Source organism: Megalopta genalis, chromosome 8, assembly GCF_051020955.1.
Source record: "Megalopta genalis isolate 19385.01 chromosome 8, iyMegGena1_principal, whole genome shotgun sequence".
NCBI classification, from domain to species: domain Eukaryota; kingdom Metazoa; phylum Arthropoda; class Insecta; order Hymenoptera; family Halictidae; genus Megalopta; species Megalopta genalis.
In genome coordinates this window covers 19388811-19411214 of record NC_135020.1, presented here as the reverse complement: position 1 = coordinate 19411214, position 22404 = coordinate 19388811, and the positions used below count along the sequence as shown (strand labels likewise).

The window sequence follows — 22404 nt, the reverse complement described above, 5'->3', positions numbered from 1 at the left end:
AATGAAATATTTAGCACAAAGCTGAAGAAATTGATTTTTCTATTATCAAAATTTTTAATTGAAAGTAAGAAGACATACAAGAAAGAAAAATTGTCTGGTTCCATTAAAAATACATTATTAAGAATGAAGAAGTGCTAGTCAACGCAGTTACGAAAGAAATCGCAGCGCAAAGGGTTTAGAGCTGTGCGGTTAATGAATGGTTCGAAAATTCGAGAAAAAGCACGTCGAGGGTAGTTACTATAGTTGTTTAGTAACGAAGCACAGAAATACAACACGTCATTAAATATAACGAACGTAAGAGACGGACCGATATAGTCGTCTCTGTATAAGGTCAGACGGGCGAAGACGCCTTCATGAATAATTTGAAGAGCTCACAGTTCTCAAATCAATATCGAGGAGTGGATGTGGTCTCGCACCCAATTAGTACTTTCGTCGCACGGACATGAATGTCACCGTCGAATATCGATTATCATGCCAAAACGGGACAACTCCGCGGCACGGAGAAAAGTTAGGGCAATGGCGGTCGTACCTCGAGTATCTCATCACCGACCAACAGCTCGCCTGCTTTATGAGCTGAACCTTTCGGATTAAGGCCACAAATGAACACCGCCATTCGATTTCTGTCTCTGTGCCCGGCGAGAGAAATGCCCAAACCACGCCTATCCTTCTCCACTTTGACTAATAGCACTTTGTTCCCCATCCCATGGTACTTCTTCTGAACTTTCACTGCAAAGAAAAATATCGAATCGTCTTTTCTACACGTGCCAACCATTCTGTGAATTTTCATTTAACAATTCGAATAAGAAAAAATCTAGTTCAAATATTCGTAAAATGTACTTTGCTTTTATTCAAATGCAGAACAATGCATGTTTGACGAAGTTAAATATAATTATATTTATTTATTCTCGTTTTATTTTTATATTAATTTCTATATTCATTTCTATATTAGTACATAAAATAATTGTATACATAAGTAATTGTAGTTCAATTATGCGCATATGATAAAGAAGAATTATTATTATTATAAGTGACCTTAACCGTCAGTGATTTTATTGTTTGATAAAATAAGAAAGTAATAAAATAAAATATTATAATAAAATATTAAAATAATAAAAAAAATAATATCGAACGTGCATTTGATTGTTACCGTCGTATTTATATTTTATTATACGTGTGCTTAATTTTGGTTTCAATAGTCTTTGCTTGAAACAGATGTTTAATACTTTAAAACGAATCGTCGTACGTCAATTAAGATACGATTGCTTAATAAATATTTTCAAAACAAATTACTTACTATTCGTGTAACCGTATTCATCCTCCTTCTCAGGATCGGCTTCGATCTCCTGTTTCGTTCGTTTTACATTTCCAGCACTTTTCCTAGAAATCTGTAAACAGTCACCTCAACGATTCAGTTAATCATGTAACGATTCAATGTTAATCATTTATGCTATATAATTAAATTTTTACAGTACTACGTAGAGGTAACAATGTTCCTGACAAGTCTCGGTTGGCATATTATAATTTGCAAAAATTTGTTACATTCTTTAAACATTGACAAATACAAGGTTAAAATTTTCTAGTCACGAAATAAAATATTACTGGTTCAAACGCTTGTAACTGTAGTAAAACATCTTAGAATTTTTCTTTCATTTTCCATCGTTCCTCAATCTCAGATTTTCATTCAAACAAGGCAATGATCTAACTGAATTGAAAACATTGTTAGCCTTGTTTCTCGATCATCAGAGTAGGATGACCGGACCAGTGAATGAACATTTGAGCTACATTTTTGTTGAAATGTTTATCAACAAAAGTTTATTTAATTCATTTAATCTCGCGAATGATATTATTGCAAGCGAGATATTTTAATGTGTACTACGTTTTTAAAAACGCAATATAAGATTTAGTGAAAAATACATCGAGTGATCGATGAGAGAACACAAATTTTTCATGAATGAATAGTGACTGATATTGTACAACAAAATTTATCATAGTTTCAGTAAACGCGTCTTAAGATACAAATTATAGATTTCAAGTAGCGATACTTATTTAAAGCATATAGAACATCGTTTTTTAAGACAACTGCTAATTAAACAAATGAATCAAGACACAAATTATAAGCATAAACAAAATCGCACCTGCAAGATATCTGTAAGTGTATATTAAACACAATTCTAGCATTTTTGAATAATTATAGCTTTTTTTTTTAAGTGTAATCTAAAATTTAGTGAAAAAATACATTAAACGATAGATTTATACAAAATGGCGGTTGAAAGACATCTATAGATCTATAATAAAACTGCTAAATAGGGGAAAAGTATGATAAGCGCTATTTTTTCATATAATACGAGAAACGTTCGTTCGCGTTGGACCGGTCGCCTAAATAGAGTCTCGAAAAGATATAGATTCGGTGTATTTCTCGATCGATTACCTCCATGCCAGCTTTCGTGTAAATGTTTCCCTCGAGATCTCTGGTGTCCTCCTCGGAGCTCTCATCCGACGAATACTTCCGCCTCGGTGTCTTGTCTTCCGGCTTCGAGGCATTATCTTCCTTCTCCTCGCTCACCTCGCGCAGTATTCCCGGATTAGAAGGCGGTGACGGCGCCTTTTTCCGAATTGACTTTTTCATGGAGGATCTGGAAAGCCAATCGTCTCGTGGACTGTCTCTGTACGATATACAAATTATGCAGGTAGACCAATTGCGTTTACCTTCGCACACTGGATCCCGCGCCATCTGAAGCTCTTGTACTTTGCCTTCGGAAATCCGACCTCGAGCTGCTCTGTTTTTCCTCGTCTTCCGCTTTCCCCTACAATATGAATCCCGTCCAATAACATTCAACTTCACACACACGCACACACACACGAATCCTCGTAAATTACTGTAGAACCTTCTCCGATCGTTGAATTCTTTACAAGATTTTCGCTCAAACTTAATACTTTGGTAAATTATATTTACCATTTTGAGAAATCTAAATCAATCCTTCTCGTAACTCATATTCACTTTTTGCAAATTTTAATTTATTAACCCTTTCGCAGGTTTTGTTCATCCATTTCCAAATCGAATTCATCTTTCTGAAAAAAAAATGAAATCGAAAATATTCGAAATCTAATACGTATTTATTTACTTATACATAAAATAATACGAATTTCATTACAACACAAAATTTCATTGATCTTCAATCATTATTTATAACACGTTAATTTGTAAAAAGATGAATTTGATTTGAGAAAACGTTGATTTAATTTGCAAAGATGATTCGACTTACAGAAGAATGAATTTCAATTATAATACCTGTATTATCCAGATACGTTACACGTGTAAATAAATCGATAAAAACTAGGGGTGTGTGGGTACCCGAAGTCAACGGGCACCTGGCTGTTCGGAACAGACTGGGAAGAATCGGGCGGACTCGGGCGGGTACTTGTAATATTCGGATGGTCCGATGATCTCGGATCGAGATCAAGAAAAAGTTTCAAGGGAGATAGAATTAAGATTATATAATATATAAAATTCACACAGATTATCAAAGTCAATATTATATCAATTCAATATAATATAGTCAAAAATATAAATAGTCTAAATATATATAGTCAATTATATATTATAATATTAATATTATTTAATTATATATATTATAAATAATATTAATATTATTTAATTATATATATTATAAATAATATTAATATTATTTAATTATATATATTATAAATAATATTAATATTATTTAATTATATATAATATTCATAATTGATACACATATAAAAATGTATACAAGTATCACATGTATATAGGGTGGGTCAGAATTCGTAGTACAATCGAGCAGAGGGTGATTTTACGTGAAAAAGTAAGAAACAAATTTGGTATAACCTATTCTTATCCGGTCTCCGTTTACGAGAAAATCGACTTGAAAGTTTGTTCATCTTTGTGAAGGATTTAACTGTTGTTTATTCGTTTCCCTCAGTTGTCTCTGTCCGAGATAATGTTTACAAACATTGAAAATGATGGAAAAATTCGCGCGCGGTTTGCTGCATAGGTCGCAATAAATAACGTTTGTAAATACTACCTGGGACGGAAACAACTGCAGTCGACGACAATCAAATCCTTCACAAAGGATGAGCAAACTTTCTATTTTCTCGAAAACGGAGCCCCGAATAAACAACCGTAATACCAAATTTTTTTCACGTAGAATCGCTGCTTGATCGACTGTACTACGAGTTCCGACCCGCTCTGTATATTATTTCATTAATATATGTAATTTCAAATGTAAATTTTCCTTATTCGAAAATATAATAATAGCAACTCGAGCGAAATTAATAGCAGAAAATGTTATAATATATTAAATTATCTTCTTTGCATCATTATTTGGAGTGAAGGAACGATCATATTTCAAAACAAAAAATATATTTATGTATATGTATAATGAATATTATAAATAATTTACTTCTATAACGCAATACAGTTCCATCCTATTCCTCTTGAAACCGTTTCATCTCAGCCGGAAATTGTTGGGCTATCCGACATCATTGGGCTCCCCGAAATCGTCGGGATATCCGAATATTTAATTATTTTATACCCGCCCGACTTTTTGTAAGCCCGATCCGAGCCCGAAATTTTGCGTACCCATTCGCTCCTAGTAAAAACATAGGAAACTGTTTAGCAGTGACCAGCCACGATTCACTGTTTCCAAACGCCTCTGCACCCTTAACTGTTTCAGGCAAATTAAATTAAAATTTTGCAGACACATTAAAACTTACTAATACGTTTCGACTCGCGTAAATGTTTGTTTTCGCTTATCGACGCATTCACCGTTAGTTCATAGCATTGTCAACTAATTGAAACATTAAACTGTATAACTATGAGCAACTTCGACATTCCCAAGTAGGTTAAAATTGCAATCGCAGCATGCATAAACAAAGCTGAACAGAAGGTGGGACTAGTTATTAACCTATCAAACCCCAAGGAGTTAAAGAGATGCTATGAATGAATAACTTCCACTTCGCTATAGTACTCGATGAAAGAATCCTTCGAAAAGAAAACCGACAGTCACGGTACCGATAACGCGGAAGGAAATTACGTAATTTTTAAGTAACATTCACTATGGAGTTCGCGACATAAGCTAACAACTGTATTAAATTCACTGTTTCCAAACGCGAGCACACGAGTACTCAAATTACTACTAAGAATTCACAAAGAATGCACTTGAATGTAACAACACCACCAAATGGATCGTTCCTCGAAGAGAAAAGCGACTTTCATGGCACTAAAAACGCCCGATAAAAGATCGGTGCAATTTTTAAGAAATACACATTCTTGAATCCGTGACAATAGGACGCGACTTATATTGTATTCACTGTTCTCAAATGGGCACTTAAGTACTGAAACTATCACGAAAAATTCCAAAAGAATCTACAACGTAGCAAGAGTATATACCGATCGGCGAAAACCTCCTCGGAAAATAAAAGCGATTCTCGCGTTATCAATTCTCGCGTTTTCAAGAAACGCGAAATAAAATCGTGCAATTTTTCGGAGATATACATTTGGGAATCCGTTGCAATAGGAAGCGACTATGGTGTCCCAGTGGACGATCTTCGCATAAACTTTGTAGAGCGTCTGCTCCATCTTGGCTCTCCGTGACACTGAACCGCCGAACAACGTGTTCATCGTTCGAATCGGTCGGCCAAGACAATAACTACAGTGGAGCCGCTGTCAGTCGAGTAATCACGAGCAGGCTCAGTATATAGCGGATCCACGATTGTGTACGTATTAATTCGACGAGAACGATCGGACAGAGGCGAGATTATTTAAAACTGACGGGAAGCGCGCGGGCGTGGGAGCGGCCGCGAACGCACGCGGCGGCACTGTTTAAATCGTAAATTATCGCGGCACCGGTATTGGATCGAGGCGGCCGGTTGGATCGGATCTTGAGTGCGCGACGAAATAGACTGACGGGATCGGCGAGCTTCCCAAAGGGTTTTCCTGCACACCCACGTAACCGGCGAGCCATAACAATCGATCCCGTGCCGCCGAATTAATTTACATCGAACAGAATCGAACGCCGCGCCGCCTCGTTCTCCGCTCTTTTCCGCCCGTTTTACGATCAAGGCCGCGTCCGCTTCTCTTCACGATCGCCGTGAGAATTCAATCCATTAGCTAATTATAATTCAATTGACCGGCTTTCGTCGCCCGACCGACCGACCAACCGAACGAACGAACGACCTTTGATAAGAGGTTACCGCACACTTACCGGAGCAACCTGATTTTTTTTTGTTTCGGTATTGTAATCGATTGTCGAAACTATATAATCCGGAGAACTTGAGTGTTCAGATAACGGGGCTGTCACGTGATTGGCGCACTAGGCTAAATCTTCACTGATTTCTGCGATAAACAGAGCTGTACGAAGAACGATTTAGATCGATCCAGATAATAAGAGAGTGATTATTGTTTGAAATAATTTCAGTCTGTTAAACAGACTTCGATTCATTTCGAATTTTCTTGACTAATAATTGATATATTATATGTAATTATAAATTATTGTGTCTACAACGATCAAACGTTCTATACTGCATTTTTGATAATGTCTCATTATTTTGGTGGAAATATAATCTTCAGTTTTAAGTTTGTTACAAAATAGATGTTTTTAGCACATTGCGTGGTATACGCGGCCTGAATGGAAAGTTTAACGTGTACCAGAGGTGGCACACGTGGCACGGTTGGTACGTGTTAAATAACAAATTATTTGTTATTTGGAAGTTTAAATAAATTATTTAAAGCAATAAAATTTTTGTTTCTTACTTACAAATAGAATTTGAATCATTAGTTATTAATTATCATGTAATTGCTTGTTATTTATTATTTAACCGGAGCAACGCGTTAATCATACGTCATAGTTAGGAAATAATGGTTTTCAATCGGTCTAAGTGATATCATTGAATTCGCGAAGAAAGACGCAAGTTCTTTCATAACAATAAATGGAAAATAATATTTATTAGACGATAAACGAAAAAATAAAAACGAAAATTACTTATTATTTGATTTTTGCCTAAATTCGAGCAAAACATGTTACTTGCAAATGAAATTTTAATGTAATTTGTAATTTGTTATTTATTATTTAACATAAAATTTGCCCAACTCTGATCATAGATTACATTCATATTAGTATAGTGTGGATCTTTATACGAAATAAAAATTTCCCTCTTTAATCATACAAAACAGAAGTTAGACAAAAATGTATTTCTTCTTTTACCGATATTAATACAGTAAAATCAGTGCAACAGTATTGTTTAATTCTCCTCGTTTCTTCACTACTCTGCGTTTCATTTTCGCAGTCAACTTATCGACAATAAATGAAACTGTACAGAAACGATGATAATCTTTCACACTGAATATTTTGGAAAACAGGGTTGTTCCAAACGAAATGATGCATTTTGATCATTGGTATTCTTCGAGTGAAATTCTATAATGTAAACAACACTTGCAATCTGATGTACGTATGCAAAACTATGATACTGTTAAAATCACAATTTTTGCAACGACACACTCGGTTGTTTGAGCTTTCACCTATGTCAGTTAGTTTTACATACACACACCGACTACGCGTCGTCCGTTTGAATTTCGTTTCCGTGACAGGCGAAGGTTTTTTTATTGTTTCAGCCGTGTGAAATCCGAGCATTGTTGATAGAACAGAGAAACGATCGTTGAACCACAGAAATATCTACACACGCACACCGGTGTCCGAAAGTTTACCGAGCGTTATTACTTCAAAACAAACATTGCGATCTTCAGTCAATGAATGTAGCGTCGAAAACGTTATTCTCTCATAATTTGAATGCGGATGTTTATGTTGATTTGTGAAGCTTGGCATCGGGAAGCCTAGGTACGCGGAATTTTTAATTTTAGAGTTTATATAATACCGCACGAGAGAGAAGCTTTCCATACTTCCAATTATAAACTGTTATGCGAATAGAAATGTCACATTAATAATACGCCGTTTAAAACGATCGAGGAGTTACCACAAGTCGTTCCCGGAATCAATCAAGCAGAGAAAATAGATTGACATTTTGATCGCGAAAAAGATTGAGTTCAAGGTAGTCATTAACGCGTTCGCTACCACCACTTGTTTTGGTCACAGTCCTCCAAGTGCAACCAGTCATTGTCGCTAAAGTAAAAATCAGGGAACGTAATTAATATGAAAAAAGTTGTTGCATAAGAATTTTCAGAATGTTTTCAGTTATAAGCGATAGCTGCACGCAACCGAAATTCTTGTTTCTTTGTTCATTAATCATTACTGCTGACATAAGTTTATTTGAATTAGTCATAAGTATATAAACATTGGATTTGATACATTTATAATAAAAATAACTGGATGAAGTATAAAAGGCGTAAACGCAGAAAAATTTACGAACACTTAGAAATGTTCGTAAATTTGCAAGATAGATCTTGAAGTGAAACACAAAACAGTGATGACATCAGAAAAATTTGACAAATTCGTTATATTATTTAGAACTGGTTAAAATTATTCAAGATGGGAACATGTACTTACACAGTTCCTGTTTGTTGCAACGAATAATTCTAATGAGAAACAGAATAAAAAACAAAACAGAATAATTGTAATGAACTATCAGAATTATTACAGGCGACCTAAATAGAATTTCTGCCAACAATAATGATTATCGACAACGAAACGAATGTTCAGCTATTGCGGTTGTTCAAAAATTGAAATCCTTGAATCACCTGCTCAATTTCTTTAACATGTCGCCGTCGGTAGCTTCGACTTGGATAATAAACACGATTCTGTGACCGAATTATTCACAAAAATTTGTCAATTAACTGTTAGTTTCAGTGCCTGGTAAAAATCGTTTCGAAAACGAAACCCACTGATCGCAACATAGACCATCATTTGACATACATATACACGGTATTAAACGAATTTCGTTACACAAAAGTTCACAAAAATCCGCATCTAGCGATGGGTCAAACACACTTAAACAAACGAGTTTAAGTTTAGAATCATAGTGGCTTAAATCACATTTTCGAAAATTCCAACTTACGTCTCAAAATGTAATCTGTACAGTGCAAAAAATGTTAAAAAGACAAGTAAGCTCAATTCCAAAGTTACTATAAATCAGCTTAACTCTAAATTATCTTAACAATTCAGTCGGTTAGTAAACAATACAAATGCTAGTACATAATAATACTTTGATCTTCTTATAACTAGGAAAATGTGATTTATGCCACTCTTCTTAATCGATCTTCGGCTTGGAAGCAAAAATGGACAACGGTTATTTTATTATTACTCAAGCCTTGCGTCTCGTTTTCATAGTTGTCGACAATCGCTAACTATAAAAACGTGCCGCGAGACTCTAATAATCGTATCTTCTCCTCCCAAATTATCAATTCTTGCGTATAAACTGAGGGTGAATTAGGGTGAATTAGGGTGAATTTACTGTGTTACATTTACCCCCTCTTGAATATCACTCCAGTGATCAAATGACTCTACAGTCTACTAGAAGAGAAACCTAGTTGACCCGTTTTCATGCATGGTCTGCGTAAAACGAACATTACCATGACCAACGACACAAAACGGTCTTATCTATTTACTACTCCTTATCGCGTGTACACGAAAGGATTAACCTGCTCCGAAATGAACACATAAACAACAGGCTTGCTCGCGGAAGTGTCACGCACACGTTGAGCGCCACTGGCGTAGCACATCGGCCACCTAACACCCGCAAAGACACAAGAGATTCGCACTTAGCCGTGAAAGACGGGCACTTCTGAACAAACAATTCCAGAGCCGGTTGACGAGTAGGAAGAAGTCTCCGAACGACCGGACCAGAGGAAACGACCCACCTGTATCGCTTCCGGCGTGGTGGACCTGACTGACGTGACGGGAGACTTTTCCTGACGATGGGTTGGCGTAGCGGGTGCTGCTTCACTGGAGGGTTGACTCCTGGTGCTTTGTCTTCGGCTTAGTCTGCCACTGTCCTCGCTCTGGCCGCCTTCGGTCTCGTTCTGGAAAATGTCCAAACGTTTTATCGCCGCCTCCGCATTCCATTAGGAATCGGCGTCGAATCACCGGCACCCAGAAAATATTGCACGCCTCGATGTTTTTGTTCGCGAACTCATCTCTGACCGTTGCGCGTTACTCGGAAATAGGCGCACGATACACTCTCCGATTATGATACTGTAATTACAGTAAAATGTTGGTACGAGGCTCGAGTAATCGTGTCTCCTCTTCCCACATTATCCATTTCTGTTAACATGTTAAGCGACAATTGGAGAGAATTTATTGTACATTTCACCCATCTCTGTTCGACACTTTCGGAGAACTTTTAACGCGTCTTGCCTTGCTATTTCGCTCGGATACGTTCGGGTCAAGAGTGCAGTGGAACCTCGATTGTGTATTTGTATAAATGAATCGAAGGGACATATACAGATAATGGAGAAGTTGCAAGCTTGCTTCCTTGCAGGGCGAGATCAAATCCTCGTCGCGTTTAACACTAGATTTACGGAATTCGTCGAAATGACGTGCACCGATCATTCTAATTTACGATTATTGAAAGTGCCAAGATGCGTTTATGCGGAATTTATTCAATAAATATTTCACACATTTCATGTATATTACGATTGGTCCGCGGACTTTATGCATCATAGAAAAATTTGGAGGTTATAATTGAAATTAGTGTAAAAAGTGAAAGCATATTACGAAATGTCTCTCTCTCTCTCTCGATGCATTATTTCTAATTTATTAAATAATCTATTTAATCTATTTAATCTATTAAAACTTTTAATCTCTAAAATTAAGGATTTCTATTCCCTGCAATCGATGCAGAGAATTTTTATTTTGCATAAAATTCCGCAGTCTATTTATGATCAAAATGGCTAAAACTGTGAGTAAATATATACCGGTTATTTTTATGGTGCAGTATGAAACAGCTGATCTTATTTAGTGCTCGGTAAACTTAGTGTTAAATGCCAGGAGACATTTGTCAAATGAACGGATTTAAATATCGGAGGTTCGCACTTGCCGATCTGTGATGTCACTAGATCACCGTCACTGTGAGACAAGGGTTTAAAGGCGCCCCTTATGATAAAAACGAATCGAACACTTTGCTGTGTCTTGAAAGAGGAAATGAGTGAGCTTTCTTTCCGAGAAACGTGTAACGGTGAAGAAACGTCGCGTACACTTGGGAAACTAGTGTCGAACTTTTAGAATTACATTTTGTCGAGTAATCGTTACTACTAGACTCTGACTCTTTATGCACTTATTGGACTCGCGAATTGTTCAAGTAGGAGAACAAATTCACGTTCATCGATCAATAAAATCGATTCATGATTTTTGATTTTACCGTTACTGCGGTGTTACCGTAAATGATGCTTTATCAGTTTGGTTTTTCATTTACTCGTTACGAGATCTATGGATTTCTTAAGATTTTATTGTAAAATTTCGAAAAATCGTGGACGTGTTTCCAAAATCAGGTGGGATAAAATTCGGAGCAATCGCGAAGTCATTCCATCGCGTATATTTCCGTACAACTGATAGGAAGAACGTTGACACGTTAAATGCCACATGAATCACTATGGGTAAGACTAATTAATAATAAGACTTTTAACTAGCTTTTGAAGTTCATTCTTGTTGCGATATCTATATTCGAACAAATTGAATGTTACTGGGATTTTTGTAATGCAAAAGAGTTAAACTAATAGTTACCGCGGTAAATTTTAACTATCCAGTTTCGGTTTCATTAATTAAAACACATTGATATGACGGAAGTTTTTCGAATTGACATTCGGCACTTATCGTGTTAAACGCGCTTGTCTCAGGGTTAAATTGATCGATCGGCTTGAAATTTGGACAGAATCATCGGCGAACATGCTGTCATTGCGTAAACCACGGTTTTTAAAGATTGCTGTTTTTTTTGGTCACTATAAGAGTGTCTTTTGTATTATGTTATTTTTGTATGGTCAGAATCGTACACATCAGCAAGACACTTATCGACACAGAATAACAATTTTGTATATACCAAATTAAGATAGAGATTCCTCTAAAAAGATCCGAACGTGTACAAGAATAACATACTGAACCAAAACAACCAGCAATTTCATTTTACACTTTTGCTCGTATGAAACCGAGAAGAACACATCGTCGAGCTTTAATCGCATAGAAGCCACGGGTCTAGCGGTCCCGATGAATTTCTCGGCGACTCGACAAATTAGGCAGGATGTGATTCAAGCTGTGCAGTATTTTCTGCGATACCCTAATTCGATAGACACACGGCGGAACTCACTGTCACCGCCGATTCGAAACTGGCGAACGAGAAAAGGAAGATGGACGGGTGCCGTTATCGCGATGGCCTCCGCGGGTGGGAGCAAATCTTAGGCGTGCGAACCTTTCGTGTATCGAATCGGCACGCGGATGAATTAGTCGGATAGCTGGTTGAATTGTTGCCAGAACAACCGTAATTTAGCTGCGTGACGCGTCCGATTCCGCTGCCATCGGCAATAACAGTGAGTTGCCCGCTGCCTCCCACCGCTGCGCTGTTCTTAGGAATGTGATTAACACGTGTTATAGTTGGATTCAGGCTCGCACGAGACTCGCTATGCGTTCCACAGACTGGGCTCAAGGATCTTGGACGTATAGTGGTGCTGTTATGCTCGTTCTAGAGTTGCAATCGAGCCTTGAAACGGCTCGGATTTTAACCCCTCGCGGAACGAGAGTCTTTCAGGGCACTGAAAAACATTGTTTTCGGAGAACCGGATCTCACGGGGGGACCTTATTATACAACGTGTTCGTTTGTAGACTTTAGATGGAAATATCTCGGAGACAACACATTTCCGAAAGAAATGTTAAATACGAAAGTTGCTCAACTTTAAAGGGCGAAATAGAATTACATTGGATTGGCAACTAAGTTCTCCCCGTTAATTTTTTTAAAATTTTAATATTCCGCGTGTCATTAAATGTTTTTAACACAATGTTTTAAATGATTCGAGAAAGGATGTTTTGCTCTACCGGAATCTATTTTTTTTTTGTTCGAGTTAATTTATGTTAATTTTCAGATCATTAAAATGGAATGTCGAGTTGAGAAAAATGAGTATTTTCGACACCTCAATCTTTCAATAAATCTTTTCAATAAAAATTAACGACTAATTAATCAATAATTTTTTCTCCCTTGTTGTTTACAACATTTTCCCAATGTTCAACAAGATTTTCAATACCTCGTTGGTAGAAATCACCCGGTTTCGACTCGAAAAATTCATCCAACCAAGCTCGATGATTTTTGTCGTTGTCACTTAAAGCGTGCGGAACACATGCTTCACTCTTCTGAACCTTTTCCATTGGGTGAAGATGCTTCTCTATAGCAATGTGGGAGCATTTCATTTTCTCTGCCAGTTCCCTTGTCGTTTGACGCGAATTTTCGCGCAAAAGTTGGTTTAATCGCTCTTCATCGAACTCAACTGGACGGCCAGAACGAGGCGCGTCTTCGAGGTCAGAATTTCCATTTTTCAACTTGGCATACCAATTGCGAGCGGTTCTTTCAGCTATAGCACCCTCCCCATACACAGCACAAATGTCACGAGCAGTTTTTGCGGCCTCGGAACCTTGATTAAAAGCAAAAAGAAAGAGGTGTCGAAAATGCTTATTTCTCTCAACGTGACATTCCATTTTAATGATCTGAAAATTAACATAAATTAACTCGAACGAAGAAACAAGAACATAGATGCCGGTAGAACAAAACATCCTCTTTCGAATGATTTAAAATATTAAGCCAAAAACATTTAATGACATGCGGAATGTTAAAATTTAAAAAAAGAAACGGCGGAAACTTAGTTGCCAACCCAATACATTTTATTTGAATTTTTGTCTTGGCGAACGTATTTAAATTCGTGTTTCGAATTTTTGGAAAATATCCGTTGTAACTGAAACGTTTGTTAAGTTTTAGGACGGCAACGACGAAATATTGAAAATAAAATGGAACCGAACACTTGGATTCTTGCAGGACTGATTCGTATTTCGTCGACCGAAAATTAGCATACACTCGATGAAACCGAGGGATTGGTCTCGATCAAATAGATGCAAGTGGCAGGGATCGAAGTTTCGTATGAGATAGTGTGACGGAACCTTCGATAACCTAGAGAGTTTTCGGTAACCTTGGGACATTGTTCATCTCTCTGCGAGCGGTTGTCCTAAAACGTTCGTATTCGATTGCTGTTACATCGAAGGGATACGGTAACCCGATATTTATGCTGCAGTTTCCCCGTTTGCAAAAAGAAAAGAAGAATGTAAAAGCACGTGGAAAATATGTATTTGATTAAAATAGATGCAATGTCTCGTCTCCAAATAAATTTATACGTTTATAATAGCAGCAACTTGTGTTACATTCGTTACGTATAATACTTGTTAAATTGCAATTAGAAATTTTGGAGTATTTCACGTGAAATTAGGTGAAAATTGTAGAAATGATTTTCACCGTCGCGAACAACTTGATTATTGATTGGACGCGCTTCGACTACACAAAGCCGTCGAACATTGTGAACGGTTCAATGGCTATGTGAACTTCGAACGTCCTCCAAGAAATTAGTTAAAATATTGGATTAGCCGCGAGTGTCCCCGATACTGAGTCTTCGAGACTTAACGAAGAGTGGAAGCATCCGAAAGAATTAGGTGAAGCTTATAATGAAGAAGCAGTCATATGGAGGGGAAAAGAAACAAGTTCAGTGCTATAAAATCAGTTTAGAGTTCGGTGAAGAGGACGGTAAGGAAATAAAAGAAACATGACAAAACAGTGAAATAAAAGCATTATTTTCACTTATAAAGAGCGTTCGGTGTGATCAACGAAGACGAAATTCGAAAGAATCGTGTAAAATATTAAATTAGAAAGGATTATCGACACTTTGAACGAGTTTCTGATGATTCAACGAAGTGTGCCTGCAAAATCCACGTTCCGACGAACGCAAAATATCGGAGTGAAGTGCGACGGGAAAGAATTGATCGAAGAACCGACGCTGACACGATTTTTGGAATCTATTAAAGACTTTTTGAAACCCGAATGGGTTAGTCCTGATATCAGATTACAGAGCATTAGTGCCACCGGTGTCGAATTTTCGGGACCAGCGAAGAGTAGACCGATCATCCAGGCAAATTGGTAAAAAGCTGCGTGCACTCTAAAATCACTGGTACGGTCTCCGGTATCCACTAAAGAAGTCATCGATCGTATTAAAAAAATTTGGTAAAAGATATTAGGTTCAAAACTACGATGATCACTGTACGATCACTCGAATTTTCAGGCTTCGCAAAGCACACTGCAAGAACATTGGAAGAGCACATCGAGCCCAAAAGAATTAATCGAAGCCTGGGACTACACGATACTGGCGTCACTGGCACACAAACTGCGGATCTTTATGCAAAAATGAAAATGTTCTAGCTAATTCTGCATTCTTTCTTTCTCTGATAATAAATTATTATTTCTCTAATAATTTCTCTAATGTATTTCTTCCTCTAATAATTTTCTTAAGTCGAAGGGAGGCTAACAATGTCCTTAAAATTTCTTAATGCACTTAATATTAATAACACTTTTATATTTTATCTAGTCATTTTTGTCATACACGTGTGCATGAAGTTCGCAGTCTGCTGATACAATTTACAAGTTTATCGAAAGAACCTTCAAACTGTAATAGAAATTGTCGCTCTATTAAATTGTAAAACTCCAGTGTCACTGAATGACTCGAATCTACGAGGACCAAGGTTATACAAATGTAGAAAAATTGGTGAAAATGTCACACCGAAAGTCACGATTACAACATTGAGCATGGGCTCAGACATACATACTTGTGTCATTGATACAATCCTTAAGCTTTATGAAATATTCTTCAAACTGCAGCAGAATTATTCCTTCTATTAATCAGTCGGCTGCTTTCGACAAGTATGCTCGCCGTGAAGAAATGGCAATACAGTAGAGACTCCCTTATCCGAACATTTATTTTTACAATGTCTAGCATACAAATTCTACCTTGAACGGAATTTTTCGATAATGGTTTTGCTATCAGGATATAACAAAAATTTCAGACAAGTGGGTCTCTAATCTATTTAGCGTTATAACGAGTATACTTGTAATGCGTAAAGACTTGCTGCTTAAATAGTAATTTTAATAAAAACTAAAATATATTCTGAAACTTGAATATTTGGAGGCCAACACAAAATAAAACGAACAATAAAAAAGTACAAATAATTATCGCTTACTTTTTCGCGACACATTTTAGGTACACGGTAAAACACAAGTGACATAACCTTGGCATAACCTTAACATAATGAGGGACCACCGAGTGTTTGAATGCGGAGAAACGTGTAAAAACGTCCGACCAAAAGCCACGATTCCGACTTCGGAGACCTCGGGCATCGACGAAGAACAGACGAAACCCCGAAGACTTATTAACCGAAACGTGGGATCGGGCGGCACAGGTGTCACTGATACACTCTTCGGGTCGATCGAAGGGTCCCCGAAGTCCCGAACAACTGCTCGAACCATTAGAAAGCACTGATAGGTCGAGTGTTCGACGGAAAATCGAGGAGACGTATCGCGGGGCGTGCGACCGGTAGCCATGGTTGTCACGGATCACGAATCCTCCGGTGCAACGGAGGCCGGAAGCGGCGGTTGTTGTCGAGGGCACGTCGACGATTGTGCGTGAGCTTTAATGCAACGTACTAGAAACGAGACGCATTTGCGTCCGAAGAGGCGATGCATCGCCGATGCTCTTGAGGCAGCCGTGCCAGCTAACGTCTACCAGTCGGTTTCGTGTATGAAACTGCGGGTGTCGATATATCAGAAGGGAGAGAGAGACGGTGGATGGTGTTGATCAGAGGGGGCTGAAGCCAGGTGGAAGGGGTGGTCCATGGTGTCGGTGATGGACGCCCCGTTGCAACGACGTAATCCACACTTTCTGTCAAACCGCACTGAGCCCCGACCGATTGTCAATCCGGACGTTCTCGGACCCACGTGTTTTCTCGTCGGATTTTTTCTTCCTTTTTTCACCCCCATCATCGACGCGGCTTTTTTTCTCTCTGATATTTTTCTCCCCTCTCTTCCTATCTCGCTCCCAACGACCCTCTGTTTTCATAGACTCTTTGCCGGAACACTTACCGGAAGGCAAATTGGATTGGAATTGATCCGGCGGTCGGAAGCTCGCGTTTTATTTCGGAACCGAGGGTGTTGATAACTAGACTGCAGATTTTGACGCGTTCTTGACGTCCGCGAAATTATGAAATAACGCCGCCGTTGCCGGGAAAATATGTTCGATCGGGCGAGTCGAGGCGTCTGTGAGAGCATCTACTGCAATCAGATTTCCGGGCCGGACACGTGAAGAATATTTTCGTCAAGGATAACGGCAAACGAATCGTCATGCTGCGAGTCATGTTAACCGCTTGCAGCCACGTTTTTGTTCGCAGCTACGCACATTGTCGCTAGTAAATTCCTGTACGAGAAAGAAAATTGACAAATTGCAAAGAAAATTGATTGCATGCCAACCTTTGCTTCGATGCTGAAATATTGATGATAACAGAAGTAGAGAATCTGATCTCTCAATTTAAACGAAGCGCATAGAAATCTACATTTTGTGAATTATATTCGAAATCTTCGTATTTAGTTTAACGCGTTGTTCTAGTGCGATGGTTTAATATTCGGTCACCCTTTAAAACGCGATAACTGTTTTAGAATTGGACCGAGTGACTTGAATTTGTGTTGAGACGTTAGACCGACTAGGTTACTGAACATTAGGTGAACAAATTCTTGCAAAAATTGTGATTGATTTTGTAGATCTCGCTAACTTATGCACGTGCCAAAAATTTCACTTAAAGATGTGAAAATCTCCAGATTTCTCTCGCAGTTATTCATCGAGTTGTTTAAATTTTCGGTTTATAGTCTCGGATAAAAAAAAGTTGGAGGAACATCATTTTAAAAATTTCGCTTTTCATTTCGACCATTTGCAATTACTGCAAATATTTTCTTACTCGTTCTCTGGTAAACAAGTCAGTCTAATATCTCAAAAGCATTCAAGTCATTTGGTTCAATTTTGAGAAAGTTGTTGCGTTTTAAATGTTAACGTAATAATATTATTAACGTAACTGTCTGCATGCAAGAGTTATTTTGAAAGGTACAGAACGAAGATAATTGATCGTCGTTCTCTAATTGAATAGTAACACTGTCAATAGTTATATGAATAATACTAAAAATAGTGAAACGTTATATGCATTATAGTAAAACTATTGTAAACATTCCCCTTCATTATTAAGCCTTTGCACTAGGATTTCTTTCACAACTACGCTGGTGATTAGCATTTCATTGGCACTAATAAACTCCTGCACGAGAAAGAAAATATATTTATTGTATGCCAATCTTTTTCTTAATGTTTAAATATTGATAACTGAATAGTAGAATTTTAGTTTTGTTTTCGAAGAAATACATAACACCCAGATTTAAGAGATTGCATTCGAATTTGTTGGAGAAAATGAGTCGTCCGATCGGATAGATCGGGACCGAATCTTTCGCTGTTTTAACTGTTTTATTTTTAACTGATTTTACATTAACCAATTAAGCTATCCCCGGCCAGCGGATGACCGATTCTTTTCAGTTTTTTATTATCCAAACACATAAAAAATGCCGATTCCTACAAAATCTTCGTCACGAGTCTGACACATTGATTCTGCACTTTAATTATTTATAACGAGGTGAAAATAATGCAACAATATTTTCAAATTCGCTTAATATTTTCACCGTTCCCTTATTTCATCTATCAATCTCATAGAATCAACAGTCCAATTGTCAACTAGTTGTAATTCTCCGCGAAGCATTAAACCTACGAGTAAATATCATCGAAAAACAATTCTAACGAAATTAGCGATAAGAAGATTCGAAGGCAACAATTGCAAGCGTTGCTGTTTAATTTATTTTCTCTCATGGCCGTTTTTCAAGTCGCAGCTTACCGAACCGTGCGCATGTAAAATTAATTTACCCGACCCGGATAAATCCTATTATGAAGAATTAATGCTCTCGACCGAATCCGTTTAATGGTTTGAGCGGACTTAATTAACGTAATTGAATTACATCCAAATGACTTACAACGCGTAACCGGTTTCCGTCAAAGCGACCGTGTCGCATAATATACTTTTCCGGCGGCCGAATCCGCAATTGTACTTACATTAGCAGTAATTTCCCCCGAACGACGGGATTAATCTTGTTATCGACAAATTAGTCGAGTCGACTATTCGCGCACTTCGATCCACAGTCTGCCGCGTATCGGCGTGAATCGATCGGAAAGAAATCGAGAAGGACGAGGGACCGGAGATAGTAATTTTTCTGCCGGTGTTTCGAGCGTTTCGCGCGGGACTCGTCCGACAAACAAAGGCAGTCGGGCCGAGCATTTGCGAAACAAAACGAAAGCGCTGTTCTTTCGATCTCGCCGAGTTCCGGTTTAGTTCGCCGAAAATATTTGGCCGATTTACTCGCGAACGCGCTCGCGAATTTCAGCGTTTTACGGTTTATCAAGCCCGACGGGACAAAAGGTATCTTCTCTACGATCGCGGTCCGTTCACGACGCACACTATCTGCAATACCGTTTGTTCTGATTTGCACGATTCTCATTCTGTTTCTGCCTTTCACACTGTTTCCCTCCTGTCACCCCCTCGTCAGCAGGTTTATTGGAAAGTTCGACCTCGATGCATCCTACATGCATACATACATAAGGGACGTTCGCCGATAATGGCTGTCTACGTCTCTCTCTCTCTCTCTCTCTCTCTCTCTTGCTCTCTCTCTATATATACCTATCTCGCTCTTTCTCTCTCCTTCTCTGGCTCTTCTCTCCTCTCCGTTTCCCACCGCCATTCGTTTTTTCATCCACCCCGTCCGCCACCCTCCTTTGCATATTTTCGCTTTCTCTCTACACCATTGCACCGCCCTCTGTCGTTTGGTCTTTTTAATTTCATATACGATCCGCGTTGTACCCTCGATCGAATCGATTTGTAATCGAGAGTACTCGCGACGCGCTGTTCTGAAGCTAATTGTTCCGATGAAACGAATTAATCCTTCTCGTTTAATTAACATTGAATTTCCTACGGAGCGCGGCGAATTTGCTCCCCGATAGCAGTTCGATGATGAGTCGATTTACCATGCGATATTACGGGCATGTTGCTGCAGAACATTTCTGTGAATTCCGTGGAAACGACGAGAGAAAACTGGGGAATGTTACTAATGCGTTATCAGTTGCTATCGCTTGTCAGTCACGTTTCATTTTCTTCGATTGAACATACTTTTTATTTGTAACATCCGTATTAGCATGAACTCGCTAAGAAGTTCGTCCGCAGCTCGAATCAAATAAATTTGTTCTTCTAACAGTTTCAATAAATTAAAAATAGCGTATCGTTGTTTCTTGAATTCCTTTCACATTTCCACTGTTTTGTGCTGTTGCTGTTCCTTTTTTCTCAGAAACGCGACAATTTCGCAGTGTAGTGGGAACACCTATATCGGTACAGACTATAATAATTACTTCAACGCCTTTGCGATGTCAATTTCATTTGTTGTGCGTTCTCCGTAAATATTTATATAAACAAACTCGGTTGACACGTTAAAATGAATAATTTAAAAGCCGTGGTATAAAATAGAATTTTCTTTACGGTTACATCAATTAAAATTTCTTTGTACCTGATAATTTTTTAGAAGATATTCTGCATTTATGATAATTGCTTCAAGGTCTTTGTGTTGAAAATTTCATTTGTTGTGCGTCCTTCGTAAATATTTATACTAACTAACCCAGTTGACAGGTTAAAATGAAGAATTTAAAAACCGTAACAAAATAGAATTTTCTTTGCGGTTACATCAATTAAAATTTCTTTGTACCTGATAATTTTTTAGAAGACATTCTGCATTTATAATAATTGCTTCAACGTCTTTGCGATGTCAATTTCATTTGTTGTGCGTTCTTCGTAAATATTTATATTAACTAACCCGGTTAACAGGTTAAAATGAAGAATTTAAAAGCCACGGTAAAGCAAAATATTGTTTACAGTTACATCAATTAAAATTTCTTTGTATCTAATAATTTCTTAGAAATTTCTGCATTTACTTGAGCACTTAATTAATCACAGCAAAAGATGAAAATTTGAATCTAACTTTAAAGAAAGGAATGATTTTCACGCTCAACTGATTTTGTTTGATTTTTTGGGGTTAATGTCGAAAGAACTCGCGAAGTTCTATTCGGAGGCTAATTACACGAATTAATATTAAGTCAATTAAACGAATTGATCGTTCTCGTTTGATTGCTGTCGCATTTCTTCCGAACGATTACATTCGTTCTTTGATACTAGCGAAATTTTATTCGAAACGTTTCCTCCTTGGGATTTTACTTTCAGATGAATTTTTCCATCGAGAGATAACTTTAGTCGGGACCCTATTTTGAATAAAATTGAAATTCAATGTATCTTTCCGCCCTTGTACTCAATAAAGTAACGTAGAGTGTTGACAACAAAAATAAATATTGAATTTGATCGAAATGTCCGATTGCTCTCCGGCCGGTGTTTGAATCTCCCTTTCGAAATCCAATTTTCTGTTTTTAATCATTTCTATTTCGAGATTTTTCTTGATAAAAAACGAGTTCTCCGCATCGAATTCTCTCTATTTTATGTCCCCACCGTGAAATTTTCATCGATTATATTTGTATTACCATTTCTTTAGAAACTTTCACCTGCATCTCGATTCAGAATTTCCATTGAATTTCCCCATCTTGAATGGTTACAACTGAGAATTTCATTCGCCTCCACTATTGTCATAACAATCTCAAGACAAATCAACATTTCTATTCAAAACTTCCATTCCACTCTCACCATCTTAATTTGTTTCCGCTTCGAACGCTCTTCTAAGCAAATTACATCGTTCGGTAATACCAGAATTACATCTCCAACATTTCAAATTGCTTTTGTTTGGAGCACTCTTCTGAACCTTTTTCAGCGACATCCACAATACGCAGAATTTGATACTGAAATGAATTGCATTTCCCTGCGCTCAAATTGCTTTTGTTTGGAGCACTGTCCACAAAATACTTTTGCAAGACTTCCACGATGTAGCGAACCATATCTCCAAGTAAATTTTCTGTAAAATTCTACTTGATTTCAGTTTTACACCGAATCGTATAGATCTTGCTTAAAAAACTTCCGATAATATTCTCTCGTCCCAAAGTCTCGAAAAAAATCTGATTTCTAAGTAAATATCCTTTTCACTCTATTTTAGTTTCACTCAAAATATCTCCGATCAAAATTCTGTTGTTCCAAACACTGCTATAACATTTACATCTATTAACCGGGGAATTAACTTTTGATCAACTCGTTTCACAATGGTTTCAAGTACGAAAACAAATTGTTTTATACT

The 22404-nt window shown here is 37.6% G+C and overlaps 1 protein-coding gene across 4 annotated transcripts in view; it reads right to left on the bottom strand.

Moving 5' to 3' along the window:
* LOC117217682 (multiple PDZ domain protein) overlaps positions 1-22404 on the bottom strand; it is a 233891-nt gene that overhangs the window by 12465 nt on the left and 199022 nt on the right. For all 4 annotated transcript variants that reach the window (XM_076524162.1, XM_076524160.1, XM_076524161.1 and 1 more), the window contains 5 exons: positions 9848-10009; positions 2707-2804; positions 2429-2633; positions 1295-1385; positions 530-726 (listed from right to left, as the gene is read on the bottom strand). In XM_076524162.1, the coding sequence (XP_076380277.1) occupies positions 530-726; positions 1295-1385; positions 2429-2633; positions 2707-2804; positions 9848-10009 (753 nt within the window). The remainder of the gene's footprint in view (positions 1-529; positions 727-1294; positions 1386-2428; positions 2634-2706; positions 2805-9847; positions 10010-22404) is intronic.